Raw genomic sequence first — 17,710 nt, forward strand, 5'->3', positions numbered from 1 at the left:
TTCCCTTGCCATAAATTGTAGTCTTACACCAACAACTATTTGAATTTATGGCAAAATATGTCCAAACTTATAACATGAAAACTGCCATTTCACAATTTTGGTGTACTCCTGGTATACTTGGTGTGAAATTACTAACACTCCAAATGTGCTTATGTAAGGAATTGGGGCATAGCTACAGTGCTGCACAGTAGAAGGCCCCCATCATCTACTGTTATGTCCCAGTCGTGCAAGAATATATTCTGAAATACTTTGTATTCATCCCTACAAGTTCATATTATACTTTGAACTGTAGATTCCATAAACGGTGATAAAAGCTCAGCAACTCGCAGTCCCTCCATCATTGAACTCATTGGAGAAAAAAGTACCAGAAACAGTTTCAATAACTTTTTATTTTTTCCTAATAGATCTGTACAATCAACAAATCAAACTTAAGATGAGCCTAGCAAAAACTGATCTGTACATGTTAAATGCTTTTGGGCACAATAGCTGAACACCCATTTAAATAATCAAATGATGACTTGTCTAGCTATGCAAACACTTAACACTCAGTCCAACAGCTCGAGAACACCGAGTGGCTGAAAGAGGTGAGGCAGGATGAGCCAGAACAAACCAAACAAAAAATGTTCCCTTTATATCTCTTTCTCTCCAGTGTTATAGAAAAGTTCAGTCAAATATCTTATTTACAGAGAAATGAACAAAACTCTAGTTTGAATTTTAAGGTGTGGTGAATGTTTGTGGGCAGCAGGGATTGTTGTTAAAAGGGGGAGAAAAATATGAGCACAGCGTATGTAATCTGAGTTGTTTTTTTTTAAAGGAGGAACAAAAAGGAGCAGAGACATTAGCTGACAGAACAGAAGGATGCAAACAAACCAACAACAGACAATATGGCTACTGCTCCAATTCCAGCATCAACATGTGGATACCTCCTTCAGCTCATATGTCTTGTAGGTTCATCTGTCCAAATGTGTAATTTCCTACAGCAGTTTCATATTTTTAGCACAATCATGTCCTTTTCCGCCATCAGCTGCCCTCGGGCAGGTTGATTTACAAATCAACCACCAAATTAACCCTTCTTGAGACACATTCTTGAAGATCTGCATTATTGAGTTCTAAAGTGTTGGTTGACAACAATTTATAATGTTCCTGGTTCTTAATTGTTTCAAATATAACACTTAAAGCCCCTCCCCCTCTTCCCACTGTCCTTCAATTTGTCTAAAATAAAGCTGCCTTATTGCTAGAGTAACAATGATTTCATTTCCACTGAAAATGAATCATTCTCAGGGTTCATTCAGGCCCTTTCAGGCTGAATCTAACATTGCAATACAAGAAGTGCAAACACAGGAAAGTCGAACTGCAACATTACAAATAAATGTCTGGGAAAAAAAATCCAAAACATGACAACAAGAAACATTCTGATGCAAACTTAAATGAAAATCAACAGTAAATGATGTTGCAGCCTATCGCAGAATTGTAGTTCTCTCTGCTCAGCAGGACCCTGCTCTCCAAATGTTGTTTAGCTACTCCAGAAAGCAACACTACCAGGTAAAAACAGTATCAAGTATTCCAAGTTCTTAAATCATGTTTCAACATGTCTGAGATGAGTTCATGAGCTCAGATCCAGGTCAACAATGTTGTCCAGCTCAAAACAATCTTGCTATTTCTCATCCAGTAGACTGTTACACATGGTTCAAGTTGGAATAGAGAGCAGAGATTTTTGTGCATCCTAAAGCTGGAACACTCCCTTACAAATATACACTGCATGGCTACTTGAGAGGATCAGTTCAAAGTCGGTCTACAGCCCTTCCTTTGTCCAATCAGCATTTGAATTATGGAAAGTCTTTCAAGGCGACTTTGTGAGAGTAATCGGCAACAAATACACATACTGTTGTCTTAAACTACATTTGTAAATTGAATTTACGGCCACAATCTTGTCCTGTCTTCCAGTTTCTGTGGCTGTAGAACAATCTTAGATTAAATTTGTTATATGTATATATATGTGTGTGTAACATCTGATTTTAGATGGGTTTGGGAGTGGAAAAAAATATATTACATGTTAAATGTGAAAACCTATTTCGGATGTATAATTTTGACACTTAAAACTTGTTTTACATTGAATATGAGTATAGAGTATCATTTTATATTCCCTTCAAGTTGTGCTAATATTATATAGATCTCCCCTTGCTGAAAATATTTTACTGCCCCACTAATGCACTGAGGTATCACATTTCATACCATTTATAGACCTCCTCTCATGGCTCTGACAATGCTGAAACTAAAGCAGAATTAACGGAGCAGTGATTGCTAGCTTTGAGATTCCCATTATTCAGGCAGTGACATGGGGCTGAAATCAGACTTAGAGGACAGATCCAAGTAAAATTATAGCCAGCTTTGAATTAGTGGGAAGCCAAGACTTGGCCAAATCATCAAAAAATTAACTCCAGCATCGACATAAGAAGAACAAGGTCCTGCTTTGTATCACAGTGTACTTTAACAGACAGCCTGATGGAAATCTGTATACCACAGTACAGAGATTGCCAATGCAAACTCCTGACACACACTGAATTTAGTTTACCGGTTGACATAAGGTCTGCATTAAAGAGCAGCACACTAAATCTTGTGTAGTCTCCCCATGTCAGTCTAAGTTTTTAGTAGTTTGCTCACTGCAGAGCTCAGAGCTTTGAATTATTAGCAGCACCCTGCATCACAATGAAACTCTCTCCTGGTCAACTCTATCACATAGTGTATTAATCCCAGCTCCAAACATCCTGTTTTCTTTGGAATTACTATTAAACCAGAGGACATGCATGAGACATACAGTAATCTGACCAACAAACAGGTCAACACACCACTAGCAGCTGTGTTTCCCTTCAGATTTAAATGTTCAGCTATTTGTTATTGTTCTGAAAATGTACTCCAACTCTGCTATAGGGACAGTACATCCCAAAATCTTTTACAGAGTTCCCACAGTCCAGAGTTCCTCCTTTTACTATTTTTATCTTGAGAGCAGAAGATATATATTGTGTACAAGATAAAACAAAAAAATCAGTTTTCAGGACAGTGGGAAAACTAGATTTTGGGATATGGATGTGCTAAAACAAAATCATATTGGATCTATACAGTTATATCAGTCTTTAGAAACTGAACATGTCACTGAGGATTACAAACAAATGATTTTCCCTATAGTTCTAAGACTCAGGTGCAGTGGCGCACCAAATCAATGGGAAAAAACTATGCATTTTGGGGTCAATATGATAGTGCCGCAGCCCACACACAGTGAGACAGTGAACCCAGGTGAAGTGAAAGACAACACTTTACTCAAGTTGACATCAACTATGCTAGTTGTAATAAAATATGAAATTACTTCAGGACAGTTAGCAATTCCTTAATTCATGGTGGTTTTTTTCATCATTACCAGTTTGTTCAGCCTATTTCATTGTTAAGGTCTGACTGTGCTGTGAAAAATCTGAACTTATGTTGTCTGTATATAAATGTTGTCATGATGGTCCAAAATGATAACCAAAAATACCATGTGATCCCAACTGCTGCAAACACAGCACCTAAGCTCTTCAGAAACCCAGAAAAACTATTCAAATGGGCCCCACATAAAGAACTGCCTCTTCAGCTATAAGTGGTCTTGCTAAAATGCTTGACAGCACAGGGCTGAGCAGACCGGCTGGGTGCTCGGGGTTCCACCATCTGACCTCCTCTGCTCTTTCCAGTGCTATGACCTTTCTGTTCCCCATCTTCTATACAGACATCAACTCAGTCAGCTTTAAAAAGAACCGACCAACATGATTATATCCAAGGTGTCACGGGAATTCCAAAGTGTTGTGTCTAAATAATCTGGCAGAAGTGACTGTCCTTCCCTGCAGCATGATAATCTTCAGTCAGTGGTGCAAAGGCCCACAGCAAAAATGAAGGTAGGAGGAGGGGAATGGAAAAAAAAACATTGATTAAACCTTTATTTACTTACAATATAGATTTTCTTTAAAAAAAAAAAAAAAAAATTACAAGTACCTCTGTTTTTCCTTCTTTATGTTTTTTTTTGCGTACAAGAACAAGAGGGGAAGGTTATCTTATTTTGAAGCAGTGCTCTCATAGATTTGAGCCTGCAACAAATTTAATTTCTTACCAAATGAAACAAAGGGAAGAGCACATCTGGAAAAAAAAATGAAAAAAAAAAAATCCCAAAAGAAAAGCAATCTTCTTCGATCCAGTGTTGTGTCTGGTGGGGTTGGGACCGTCAGGATGATCCAGGTCCCATACCGCAAGAAAGCAAGGGGGGTGGGTGGCATGTGTGGAGGTCAGAGCATGTAATAGGTTCAAAATCCATCCACCCAAACACCCAGGCTCCTCTCTGCCAGCGTACGGTTCACTGAAATCACCTGTGAGAAGAAAACCAACACTTAGACGATGACGACAACAAACAACAGAAAACTACCAGTTTACATACTCCCCACTATGCAATTTTACATTCTCATTAAAAAAAAAAAACAACTTTTTATTCACTTATTATTTTCTGTCCTCTCTACACTCTCTGTCCAGCCACCGAAAATGAATTTGACTGCAGATGTTTAACAAACGGTCTTCTGAGGCACTCAAAGTTTCTTTTTCTTAAACTGATTTCTCTCTTAACACCATCATTAGCGCTAAGATTCCGTAACAAGACAACATTAAACACTTCAAGAGTGAAATCCTAATATTACAAGAAAGAAGAAATGAAACTCCAGAGAAGGAGAGAAAACACACTGAGAATATGAATAAAAATACTAATAAGAATATTAAATAACAGAGAAAAACATGTATGTAAATGAGTGCAAACACTCGACAGGTAGTGTTCTGATTTCATATACATACAAATTGCATTTACTCATATATACACACATACATACTGTGCACAAACATACTGTACATCAAAAGTTAAAAAAAAGGTACCCTCACTATTTCTGCTGGTTAACAAAGCTAAGCTAAAAAGACAGTGTCTAAGTTTTACTAGGACAAATTACTTTGCAGTCCTTTGCAGGACTGTGTGTTGATTAGGGTACTACTGATGCAGTGCTTGTTCATAACATGGCTGTGTGGCACTGGCCGATTGCTTGGGCTCAGGTATTACTGCTTGCTGCTTTCTCAGTATAACTAATTAAGCACTTATTCAAACTACTTCACACTCAACACTGACGTGTCAGGCTTTTCAAAAAATTAAAACTCAAAGCAGCTGATGCCTTATTAGGAAAAACAAACACTGATAGGAGAGAGGGTAACCCAACCCCAAAATCTAGGGTTGCACCTTTTGATTTTATTTTAAAATTGATTAATCTAACTTGTTTTATGCACTAACTGCAAGACCTTTAATGTCTAGGACACGTGTTCAACTCAAGGCCCGCAGGCTGAATTCGGCCAGCCATGTCATTTTATGTGGCCCGCGAAAGTTTCAAAAACACGATTGTCTTAAAGCAGGGGTGTCAAACTCATTTTGGTCCGAGGGCCGCATACGGCCTAGTTTGATCTCAAGGGGGCCGGACCAGTAAACTTATACCGTAGTTACCGAGAAGTAACAATAAGTCTAAGTTTTTCAGATGTTTTAGTGCAAAGAAGAACAAGTATATTATAAAAATCTGTATATGTAATGAACTGTCCTTTTAAAAAATATATTATGAACAACCTGAGATTAAAGTAAGTGCAATTTCAACAACACTATGCCTCAGTTTAACATTTATTTGTGTGCGTTGTGCATTACGACTGATCACAGTGATTGTACAATGGCACAACATTAGTCACAAGTATGTGGAACTTAAAAACATAGTCCTGGAATTTAAAAAAAATCAAACTCATCAAAATATAGAAATTTTTTGAAGTCCATTTTCCATATCTGGAAAGTAATTCTGAACACCTAAATTAACTCTGCACACCTTTAAATCTTAAGTAGCAGCTATTTTATACAGACAATTAAGAAAATAGTCACCTGCTTTGTTTATGTATAAAATGTATATATTAAAAAACTATATACATAATATTGATGGCATGCATTAGAAATAATATTCCACTCAACCAAACACTTTTGTAGTGAATCTGTTGACTAACACTGAATTTCACAGTATTTACTAGAGCAAGTTTTCATTTAGGAACATTTTTTTTCATCGTGCAAACAATGTTTAAAGCAGCATTTTACAGGATTTACTCCTGCTTTGTATTTGCTCCTGAAACTTGACATCTTTTAGCCTGCACAAGTGCATCAATATCAGGCATCATGTCCTGAGTAGCAGCCAATTTCAGAATGTCAGTTAAGTGCTTATGTGTGAGCTTTGTGCGCAGCTTTGTTTTATTAATGTTCATTACTGAGAAAACTTGCTTGCAAAGACATGCACAACACTTTTGCAGCCAGTGCTGTTAATTTAGGGTAGCCTGGAAGGAGATGCTGATAAAATGTTTCCAAGCCCAAAGAAGCAAATTTGTCCTTCAATTCTACATCACACTGCAAATCAATTATTTCAAGTTGCATGTCGGAGGGCACATCAGAAGCTTTTACTGTGAATGGTGAGCGAAAAACTGTGAATTCTGTCTCGAGTTCGCTAAAGACCTGAAATCGTTTCTCAAACTCCCACAGCAATCCCGTAATCTTGTCTTTGTACTGTCTCATGTCAGCATTGATGCTGGCTGCACATACATCTCTTAGACAGAGGAAATGAGTAGTGTCAGCGCTTGCAAGCTGCGTCTCCCACAATGTGAGCTTCAACTTGAATGCACGTATGCTGTCATAATACTGGGTGACAATTTTTTTGCGCCCTTGTAACATTTTGTTCAGATTATTCAAGTGCTCTGTAATATCAACCATAAATGCAAGGTCCCGCAGCCATTGTGGGCTTTGTAATTCCACAACAGGTTTACCTTTTTTCTTCATGAACTGTCCGACTTCTTCACGAAGATGGAAGAAGCGCTTTAGCACAGCACCTCGGCTTAGCCATCTTACTTCAGTGTGGTATGGCAGGCCATGGGTAATGTTACTGTCACTGAGAAGGCAGTCAAACTGACGATGATTCAGACCTCTGGCTCGGATGAAATTAACAGTTCGGACAACCACCTCCATGACGTGATCCATTTTTAACGACTTACAGCACAAGGCCTCCTGATGCAAAATACAGTGGAATGTCCAGAAACAACTCCCTCCATTTGCGGCTTGTACTTTGTCTTTAAACTTTGCCACAACACCCGCCTTTTTCCCGATCATTGATGGCGCACCATCTGTAGCCAGACTGACAGTACGGGACCAGTCCACTCCAACCCTGTCCAGCTCACCAATGAGAACGTGGAAAATGTCCTCGGCTGTTGTGGTGTCTAACATAGGGACCAACTCAAGAAACTCCTCTGTGACAGTCAAAGTCTCATCAACTCCACGAATAAATATGGCCAGTTGAGCGACATCCGTAATATCAGTGCTCTCATCAATTGCAACAGAAAATGTCACAAATGACTCCACTTTGCGTTTTAATTGGTTGTCCAAATCCGTCGATAGTTCTGAAATCCTGTCTGCCACGGTATTCCTCGTCAGGCTAATGTTGGCAAAAGCTTGTCGCCTCTCAGGACACACGATTTCTGCAGCCTTCAGCATGCAACTTTTAACAAACTCCCCGTCAGAGACTCTGATGCTAATGCTATTTTGCTAGCAATTAGGTAGCTGGCTTTCACTGCAGCATCACTGACCTCACGGTTCCGGGTGAAAACAGACTGCTGTTTTCTCAAACCTGCCAACAATTCATTTATCTTCTGTCTTCTCAGTTCTCCTTGCAAGTTGTTGTATTTTTCGCCATGCCGAGTCTCATAGTGGCGCCGAAGATTAAATTCCTTGAGCACCGAAACTTGCTGCATACACACCAGGCACACAGGTTTCTCATTCACCTCAGTGAACAAATAGGAGTTGGTCCATTTTTCTTGGAAAATCCTACACTCGATGTCCACTTTTCTCCTTTTTGACAAAGACATCTTGCTGATGACTGTGTCAGGCCCAGCAGAAAAGCAGGTAAAATTCCAATAGACAAAATGCTGCTTACAGACCCGGATTCCGTATTGCTGCCATCTGCTGTAAGTTCTGAGTCACAGTGTTGTGTCATGCTGTCTACTCTGAATAAAACAGAGCGCCCCTAGCTGACAATATGGGAACTGCAGTTTCATCAAAAAACGTACTTCCTAATTTTTAGGTATTTTTTTCATATTGTAGATTTATTCCACGGGCCGGATTGGACCCCCTGGCGGGCCAGTACCGGCCCGCGGGCCATATGTTTGACACCCCTGTCTTAAAGTAAAAGTCTAATCTGTTTTCAGTTCACTATTTTGAATCAGTGACATATCCAGAGCTTAAAGTGAAAAACAATCCTGAGCCTGAACTGCTTTGCTTTTGGGTGGGGGTCGGGGCACAATCTAGCTAACTAATAAGAAATTAAGATGTCTGCTTTCACAAACTCAGACTACAGATTATAATAATACAATAAAGGTCAGTAGGTTGTGGTAGGTACGCCATCTCACGACAACATGGCGCAAATATATTGTTTAACAACCAATCAGTAAAAGACTTGGAAAAGGACACTGATTCACCTTTTAACAATATGCGCATCATTTGCACTATTTATTATGAAATACAACTATGTAAACAATTACAGTGCAAAAAAAACCCCAACTAACTAAATAAAAATAATAGCAAACTATAGTTCAGTTCAAATGACAGCAAAAAACCCCATTGAAGTGCTCTAAGAACTGGTAACTTAAATAATCAGAAATAAATAAGAAAATCGAAAATAAACAAATACAGTTTACTACAGAAAACTACAGTTCAATTAAAACACATTTACGGTGCTACAAGAATTGGTAAGCTGAATCTTTTTTTTTCTCCCCTATCCATTTCTTCTTTCTTTCTGACATGTTCCATAGTGTTGAGGCAGTGGTTGTCAAATTTTTTCTGTTTCAGTTCAGGGTGTACTCACTTTTGTTGCCAGCAGTTTAGACATTAATGGCTGTGTTTTAGTTATTTTGATGGGAAGCTAAAACGTACGCTGTTATCCAAGCTGTACGGTGACTACTTTACATTGCATGAAAGTTTCATTTCCTCAGTGTTGTCCCATGAATAGATATCATTAAATATTTGGAGAAATGCAAGGGGTGGACTCACTTTTGTGAGATACTGTATATATATATATATATATATATATATATATATATATATATATATATATATATATATATATATATATATATATATATATATATATATATACATATATATAGTAGTGGCGGGACGGGATTACAAAAATTAATCTAATTAATTACAGGTTTTGTAATTAATTAATCTTAATTAATTGCAGAATTCTCAAATAGCAATATTTGACACAATAAGTTAAGTTTTTCAATTCAAATAAAATTGTGGTTGACAGTTGAATCAATGAATAGACATATGCGTGTCTATAATTTAAATTTTATTTTGAAAAAGGAAAATGGGACATATAGAAAAAAGTGATTTTTCTGATTTAAAGCCTGGATTTAGTTTTTTCCACTGTATGGCACATAAAATCAGCATAAGTAGTTCAGGGAGCTTCAGAAAGTTGAAAATCCAGAGATTCATTCTGTTTTCATCTTTTCTGGGTCTGATAAACGGTGGAATTTTGATGGTTCTTTTTATAGGAATGTCAATTTTTATTTATGTATTTTTTTTATAAACAAAAAGTTTATAATTAAGTTATTAAAAGACAGATATTTTTGTTGTTTAGGTTATTCCTCCTCCAAGGAGGCAGAGCCTTGACGGAGTAAAAACTTAAACCACAAAATGTTTGTTTCATTTCTATTTATCTGCATTTTTCATCTGTCTGCTACATTCACAGATTACTGCAAATCTAAGTGCAATTGTAGCGATTTTATTCAACATTTTAAGACTTTCTGTAAACTCAAGCACTGCCTAGAAAAGTGGTCTATTATGGGATGGCTACACCGTTAGCCATTAGCATGACTCGTAGCTAACGTTAGCTCTGGTGCTTACAGCAACATGTTTTACATTGAGGTGATACCGTCGGCTTGAAACGACGCAGTGATCAGAAAACTCTTTGTTGTACAATTTGCACACAACCAGGTTTTTATCCAAGCTGCAATCGGGAAGATTTTTAAAAGAAAACTTTCTGCCCAACAAGCTCAATCTCGTCTTCCTTCACTGTTCACCAGTGCCTGACTTCACTCAGTGCTTCCTGTGCTTCTTCTTCATGGCTACAAACAGACTTTAGGTTCATTACCGCCACCTACTGGGCTGGAGTGTTCATCAGAGTTACCGGTGTGCCAGAAATGAGGGAACTGAGGAGGGTGCAATTAACTGCGTTATTTTTAACACGTTATTTCCGCTGTAATTAATTAATGGAAATTAACGCATTAAAGTCCCAGCCCTATATGTGTGTATATATATATATATATATATATATATATATATATATATATATATATATATATATATATATATATATATATATATATATATATATATATATATTAGGGCTGGGACTTTAACTATAGTGGGGGCATGCCCCACTATTTGAGAAACAGTGAACGAGCACGTGCGCATTTTTAAATCACAAACCCGGTCAGCCTGATGTCGGTTCCTCAGCGGTGACTGTTGCTCCCGGTGTTCAAGATTAACTGGTGTTCCGATTAACTGGTGATATTCAGTGAGCGAGGCAGCTGTTACAACGGCAATACATAGCATAGGTGACTGTACCGATGCCTGTTCAAAACACACAGACGTCAATAAACTGTTCCGAAATGTTCTCGTTGTCAGCTTTAACATTGTTGTTATTGCTCTGTTTGGACTCACAGCTGATCAGTCTACCAGTAAAATACTCGGTTTAATGAGGCCTTCCACCTAACTGAGTGGAAATATCGCTTTGCTGCGGTTGAGTGTGACGATCTCCACCAGATTAACCTGTGACAGTCTGTGGCTTTAAGTCCGACGGTTAGAGAGAAACAGCAAGAGAAGTACTTACACTGTTTTTAAAGATTATTGCAATTAACCAATTGGATCTGCTTTGTTCTACTTTTAAACACATTAAAGTAAAATAATGGCATCATATAAACCATCTGACCACATTCTAACCAGAGATTTCACATTCCTACCTTCAGAACGTCGATGTTTCATCTAATTTTTCCCAATATTCAGGATTTATTTTACTTTTTTAAAACTTATTTTTACTTTATATATATATATGTATATGTATATATATATATATATATATATATATATATATATATATATATATATATATATGCACACGCGCGCGCGCACACACACACACACACACACACACACACACACACACACACACACACACACACACACACACACACACACACACACACACACACACACACACACACACACACGCATCCACCCACAGTTCGAGATTACGAATAGCTGTGAATAAATGTTCTTTTTTTTTAAGTTATTTTTTTGGCCTTTTTATTGGCTTTATTTGACAGGTTGCTGCAGCAAAAAGCCGTGAGCTGGAGCTGAACCCAGGGCGCTGCGTTGGCTTTACCTTCCTGTTCACAGATCGCCCTTTTGGCCAGTTGAACTATTTGACAGTCCCAGTACATGTGTTTTACATAAAGGAATTGCTGTCTTTTCTCAATGGCATGTCAGTTTAGAGTAGTATGACACAACAAAATTCTGCTGCTGGTTTGAACATGAATGTCCTGTGAATTTTTCTAAATTGCTAAATTCAATACGTTAAACACTGCTGGACTGTTTTGGTAAAATTTTGACGTTTGTGTATTTAAATAAGACAGTGTAGCTACAATGTGATCTAAACCTGCCAATACTGTATCAATATATTGATGTTATATTGCAACACTTCGGCATTCTGTTATCACACGGCTTGGTGAGCTTCTTGTTAAATAATGTTCACACCGTGTCCTGGTCTCCTGTCTGCTGCTTTAACAGGTTTTAACAGGAATCAGTGATCGCAGCTCCACTGGTCCCAACCGCGTTGACATAGTTTTTCTTTCATGTAGCCCGACAGCGCATGACTTTTAAAATGAGAACGCCTCCTATTCCCAGTTTTGTCAAGACCAAAATTTATAGAACAGCAGAAATCTCATTTTATAGACGAAGATGTCCCATTGTTTATTTCCTGATCTGTAGGTAAGGGGTCCTCAAAAGCCACGCCTACGAAACATCTGTCTCAGAAACGCTGGTATCACCAGTTGATCGGAACACCAGTTAATCTTGAACACCGGAAAACGAGTTGTGAGTTTCAGAGCTGACGGCAGCGCTATCGCCGGGGTCTGACTCGTGACCAGACAGCACTTTTCGCCGCTAGTTGCGTACATGATTTTTTTGAGCACATAGTACAGAAGCAAGCACCCGGCTCCTTCATTTTTTTTGAACTAGCAACCGAAGGGCTTGACGTCTGTTTAACTCCTCCAACCACGGGAAGCGCCATTTATTTTCACTCCGCCAAGGAACGCGGCGCAGTTATGTGACGATCGGCGTACGTTTGTCCTTTCGTCTATTCCTCTGTGCACAACATTACTCAAAAAAGTGGACTAACGGATTTGGATGAAATTTTCATGGCAGGTCAGAAATTACACAAGGACCCCCTGATTATATTTTGGCAGTGATGTGGCTTTTTGAGTCTGGATCCACGGATTTGTTAATGATTTCTGTATCATTGCGATGATTAATGACAACAATGGACTCACCTGCAGCTGGATCTCAACTTCTTTCTAAGGCCTTGTCCACACGTAGCAGGGTTTTTGTAAAACCGAATAACCTGTCCCCTCCGTCTAGAAAAAAAACTTACGTACACACCACCTCGTTTTTAGAAAAAAACTTCATCCACACTTAACCGCATAAGTGCGTTTTTCAGCACATTCATAAGCATGCCAGACCTTTAGGTGGCAGTAGTTCCCCAAATCCTAGCAAGGTGGTGGAGAATAACCATCCTTAATGTCGTCCTTCGCCTGTGTTGTTGAATGTGGAGCAGTATCTGGGCTTGTAAAAACAAGCAAGTAAAAAGCGCCTGTACAAGAAACAGCGCCCAAAACCTTGTGAGAGCATCCATACTGTTACCGAATGTAAACACAGGTCGCATATGTGACGTAAGAACATATTTTGTCGCAGGTGGTGACGTTTCGAAACGCAAAACCCCGGTTACTGATGTCCACATGCAGACGCATAAAACGGAGAATTCGCAAATCTTCACTTTGGTCAGAGTTTTTAAAAAGAATCGTTTTTGATGACGTAAATCTGCGTTTTCGTGTGGATGATAGGCCGAATCGTAGAAAAATATCTTCGTTTTGTGAAATACCCGGCTACGTGTGGACAAGGCCTAAGACCCGTCCCAACTCTACTTCCCATTGGCTAGTGTTATCAGTTTGGTTGCTAGCAAAAGCTGCGTTCCCCTTACTCCATTGGTAGACGAACTAATGTAGTCTTTTTTTTTTCGAGCCAAACGCCGGCGCCGCACGCTGACATTCTGGCACGGTGCCTGAATACTTTAAGCCATGCATATCCCTGCTATGTATGTGTAGCATTGTATTCAGTGTGTTCACAGGTTTATGTGTTAAGGCAGTCAAATGTTTACTGTAATCAATAGCACTTCTCATTAGCTGGGTGTAGGCCTTCTACAAGGCCATCTGTAACTGTTTGTTTTTGGAAAATGCCACATTTGTCATACACGTTCTTAGTAGCACACAATTAGGTGTTGCACTATAGTTCTGTTTTTCTCAAATGCAACAAAAAAAGAACAAAGTTAACGTAATAATTTGGGCTCGACAATATTTGTCTTTGTTATTCACTTGTAAATTTGACTGATAAGTGATGTACATTTGTGAATCTTATAACTGAACGGGATCTATGTTATATAACACAGCAATGTGCCTGCATATACTTTTACTTTTATATAAACACATGCACAATTTGTGTACACTGAATCAATAATAATCAAATGCAGACAATTATTTAGCAATATGTTAAGGAGTATTTACATTTATACAGTCTTACAATTACAACCAGCCCTTTGAGAGCAACCATTATGCTTATGTGAAAATGAGTTTGACACCTCTGCTCGAGGATCTCTCCAGTCAGGAAAGGCTTAAAAAATACACCACAGAACCTTGTTTTTAAATGAAACCTTGTGCCACATTTTTTTGGTTTTGAAAAATGAATACAATGTGAAGCTGTATTTTTTCCACTCTTCACAATATCATGTGGTGTAACAGCATCTCACGCACAATCAACTAGTCTCGGCTGTGCTAAAAAATATAGCTTGCTTGTATCTTACATTACCGGAATATAACTCATGCAGTAAGAGGTCTTAGGCAGTAGTAATGAAAACACTGGCTACCAAGTCAGAGGGTTGAACTGCAAGTAAAGGTATACAACACACAGAACTCAAAAACATGCATCACATACATATGAACCACTGACTGTCAAAGTACACCGTGTCCCAAAAGTTTGTTCTCCCCACTGGACAACATGTTTGATTGTTTGTCACCAAAATGGGTTCCACCTGGTCAATCAGGTACTGTCTGGTTGTTTGTCTGGTCAAACTGTCAGGTCCCAGTGTATAAATTTCTTGCTTGACCAAAATGCATTACACTCACAACCAAACTTTGGAAGCACTGTTACCATGGCCAAGAGTAAGGGTGGAAAATCTACTCTTTCAGAGTCTGAGATTAAGACACAGGTTATTGTTCTTCGAAATACAGGAAAAACTGGTCAGCAGATAGCTCAAGCCTTTGGCAGAAGTGGTGGCAAACGTACAACAAAGGAGGATCCTTCAAAGTCTTTACTCACTCAGTACGTTCATCTGGCCGAACTATAAGAACCAAGGATCTGATGAGAAAGGCTGAGGGTAAAAGACACCAGTCATGCTGGCGACTCAGAGGCTGAAAAATCTTGAGAAAGAAATTTCTAAGAGCACTGTGCATCGGTATTTAACAGAAACATCGACTGAAAGCTTACAAGAGGCAACGTACCCTGTGACTGACCAAACTGCAAAAGGAGAAGAGACTGGCCTTCGCAAAGAAGTCCATAACTCTGACTCCAAAAGACTGGGAGAACTGGATTTTTTTCTGATGAATGCCCTATTTCCGACACCTAACAGCCAAAACAATTGTATCTATACAGATGATTGTGAAAAAGTACCATCTGCTGAGCAGTGAAATTCAGTGCCCATAGTATGGTTTGGGGGGGCTTGTCCACTTCAGGTCTCTCAGAGCTGCACATTGTGCCTCAAGGTACCACTGTTAATGTACAACATGCTAGAAAAGGTACAACTTCCAGTTTTGGCCAGGAGGAAAAAATCAGGGCCTGTGACTGAATGGAAAATGTTTAACACATGTTCAGAAATGGTATTTATGTAAGATGGTGCCCCTGCTCAAACTGCCGTATGACTCAGCAATGGTGTTCTGAGCATCTACTTGGCTTTCTGCGTAAGTAGGAGTGGCCACCAAACCCTCTTGACCTCAACCCAATGGAGACCTGTCGGAGAATCCTGAACAGTCGCATCTTTAACAGTCCACCATGACCACCATGGAACAGCTCAACTTGGGGGCTGTATGGGAGTCGGGGAAGATAAAACCATCCACACTCAAGAACCTCGTACATTCCACGCCCGAAAGACTGAAAGCTCTGATCAAAGTGAAAGGGGGAAATACTGGTTATTGAATAAATTGATTATATTGCATATTCAGTCTTTGAGTTTTGTTTTTCTGAGGAGAATGAACTTTTGGGACACGGTGTAATTTGTAAACCTGGTGAATCCAAGCATCATACCTCATCTCCGACCATGTTCCACAGGTGGACTAGCGGGAGGCCTGTGTTGTTATCGTAATTTGAGACCTTCACAGAAAGACAAATGGTAGGTAAGTAGTAGATTTTGTCAATCAGAAGAGGTTTACTAAAGAAGGTGCTTGTACCTGTGCAAGCAACGCCGCTCCTCTGGTCATCTCCTCCAATGCCGATGTGGCCTCAGCTGAAAAACGATCTTCTCCTAGTGTAACATCACAACAACATTGTAAGTATTATTCCAGACATACGGTGTCTTAAATTAAGCTGCCACAGAAAGAACTGACATTAAATTGGCTAGATACACTCCACGCACTCAAGTAGAGAAACTGACACTTCTTAGAAAAAAGGTTATTTGTTTAAAAAAAAAAAATAGGTTTAAAATTAAGTATCAACACAATAATGTACCTGGAAGTGGGGCAATGTTGTCAAGCAATACCTCAGCACCTTGAAAAGGTAGTGTTACGAAATCAGACCTTGAGAAAAAAAAGGAGCGGTCTGTTACACATAATGTACACACATTTGGTATGGTGCATATATATGATTCATCACATTTTCATCCTTATCAAACCATTTAATGAACCCTTGTGCCCCACTGAGTGCACTGTTAACCTGCACAGGACCACCCTTATCTGGATAGAAACCTTTCATCACTGGATAAGGGTCATCCTTTAGAACAATTTTATAAGTATTAACAGTGACCATTCCTGTTCAGTTGACAAGTGGACCCAAACCATACCAGCAAAATGTACCCCACAGCATAACAGAGCCACCTGATCCACTCACTGTAGGGATCAAGGGTTCAGGTTTTTCCTTGAATTTGTGACCTGGATGTAATTCATAATGTAAAGGGAAAAAAAACACTTCCTTCGAATCTTTTGCAGATGTTCTATCATTTACACTGCTATATGATATTCAGCATTTTGATGAAACATCAGAGCATTAATTACTGCTATGAGTCTGCCCAGGTCTACCTTGGCTAACTGGTTCGAATTAGAACTAAACCATTTAACCTGATATCATAGGTCCCTGTATAACAGATTCATTCTCTGAGAACATTAAGAATCCACTGCTCATTTAACAGAACCTGGTCCTATGCTAAACTATCAGATATACAGCACCATTTAAAAGTTTGGACACATCTTCTCATTCAGTTGTTTTCATTTATGATTATTATTTTCTACATTGTAGATTAATACTGAAGAAATCAAAACTATGAAGAACACATGAGTTAGGAATGGAATTATTTAGCAAAGTGTTTTAAATTTTAGATTCTTTAAAGTAGCCCCCTTTTGCTTTGTGTGGACAGCTTTGCACACGGCATTCTCTCAATGAGCTTCATGAGGTAGTCTCCTGGGATGGTTTTGAATTAACAGATGTGCCTTGCCCTCCAGTAAAGAAGACCAAGAGTCACCTCTGCTGAGGATAAGTTCATTAGAGTCACCAGCCTCAGAAATGGTGAGTTAACAGAACCTCAGATTACAGCCCAGATGAAATTTTCTCTGAGTTCTACTAGCAGACAAATCTTTACATCAGCTGTTCAGAGGAGACTGCGTGAATCAGGCCTTCATAGTGGAATTGCTGCAAGGAAGCTACTATTGATGATGAACAACAAAAAAAGAATTACTTTGGGCCAAGAAACACAAGGAATGGACATTAGACCAGTGGAAATCTGTGCTATGGTCTGATGAGTCCAAATTGGAGATCTTTGGTTCCACCTGCTGTGTCTTTGTGCGACACAGAAAAGGTGAACAGATGTTCTCCAAGTGCATGGTTCCCACTGTGAAACATGGAGGAGGAGGTGTGATGGTGTGGGGGTGTTTTGCTGGTGACACTGTTGGGGATTTAATCAAAATTGAAGGGACACTGGATCAGCCACCACAGTATCCTGCAGCA

General features: G+C 39.0%; 1 protein-coding gene across 1 annotated transcript in view; it reads right to left on the minus strand.

The window, feature by feature from the left end:
- Positions 1-371: 371 nt before the first annotated feature.
- The window catches only part of akap1b (A kinase (PRKA) anchor protein 1b), a 40,362-nt gene continuing 23,023 nt past the window's right edge, over positions 372-17,710 (minus strand). The window contains exons 8-11 of the mRNA XM_023283806.3: positions 16,223-16,290; positions 15,946-16,019; positions 15,803-15,868; positions 372-4,385 (exon numbers count right to left, since the gene is read on the minus strand). Of these exons, the coding sequence (XP_023139574.1) occupies positions 4,323-4,385; positions 15,803-15,868; positions 15,946-16,019; positions 16,223-16,290 (271 nt within the window). The 3' untranslated portion in view covers positions 372-4,322. The remainder of the gene's footprint in view (positions 4,386-15,802; positions 15,869-15,945; positions 16,020-16,222; positions 16,291-17,710) is intronic.

This window comes from Amphiprion ocellaris, chromosome 7 (assembly GCF_022539595.1).
Source record: "Amphiprion ocellaris isolate individual 3 ecotype Okinawa chromosome 7, ASM2253959v1, whole genome shotgun sequence".
In the NCBI taxonomy this organism is placed as follows: domain Eukaryota; kingdom Metazoa; phylum Chordata; class Actinopteri; family Pomacentridae; genus Amphiprion; species Amphiprion ocellaris.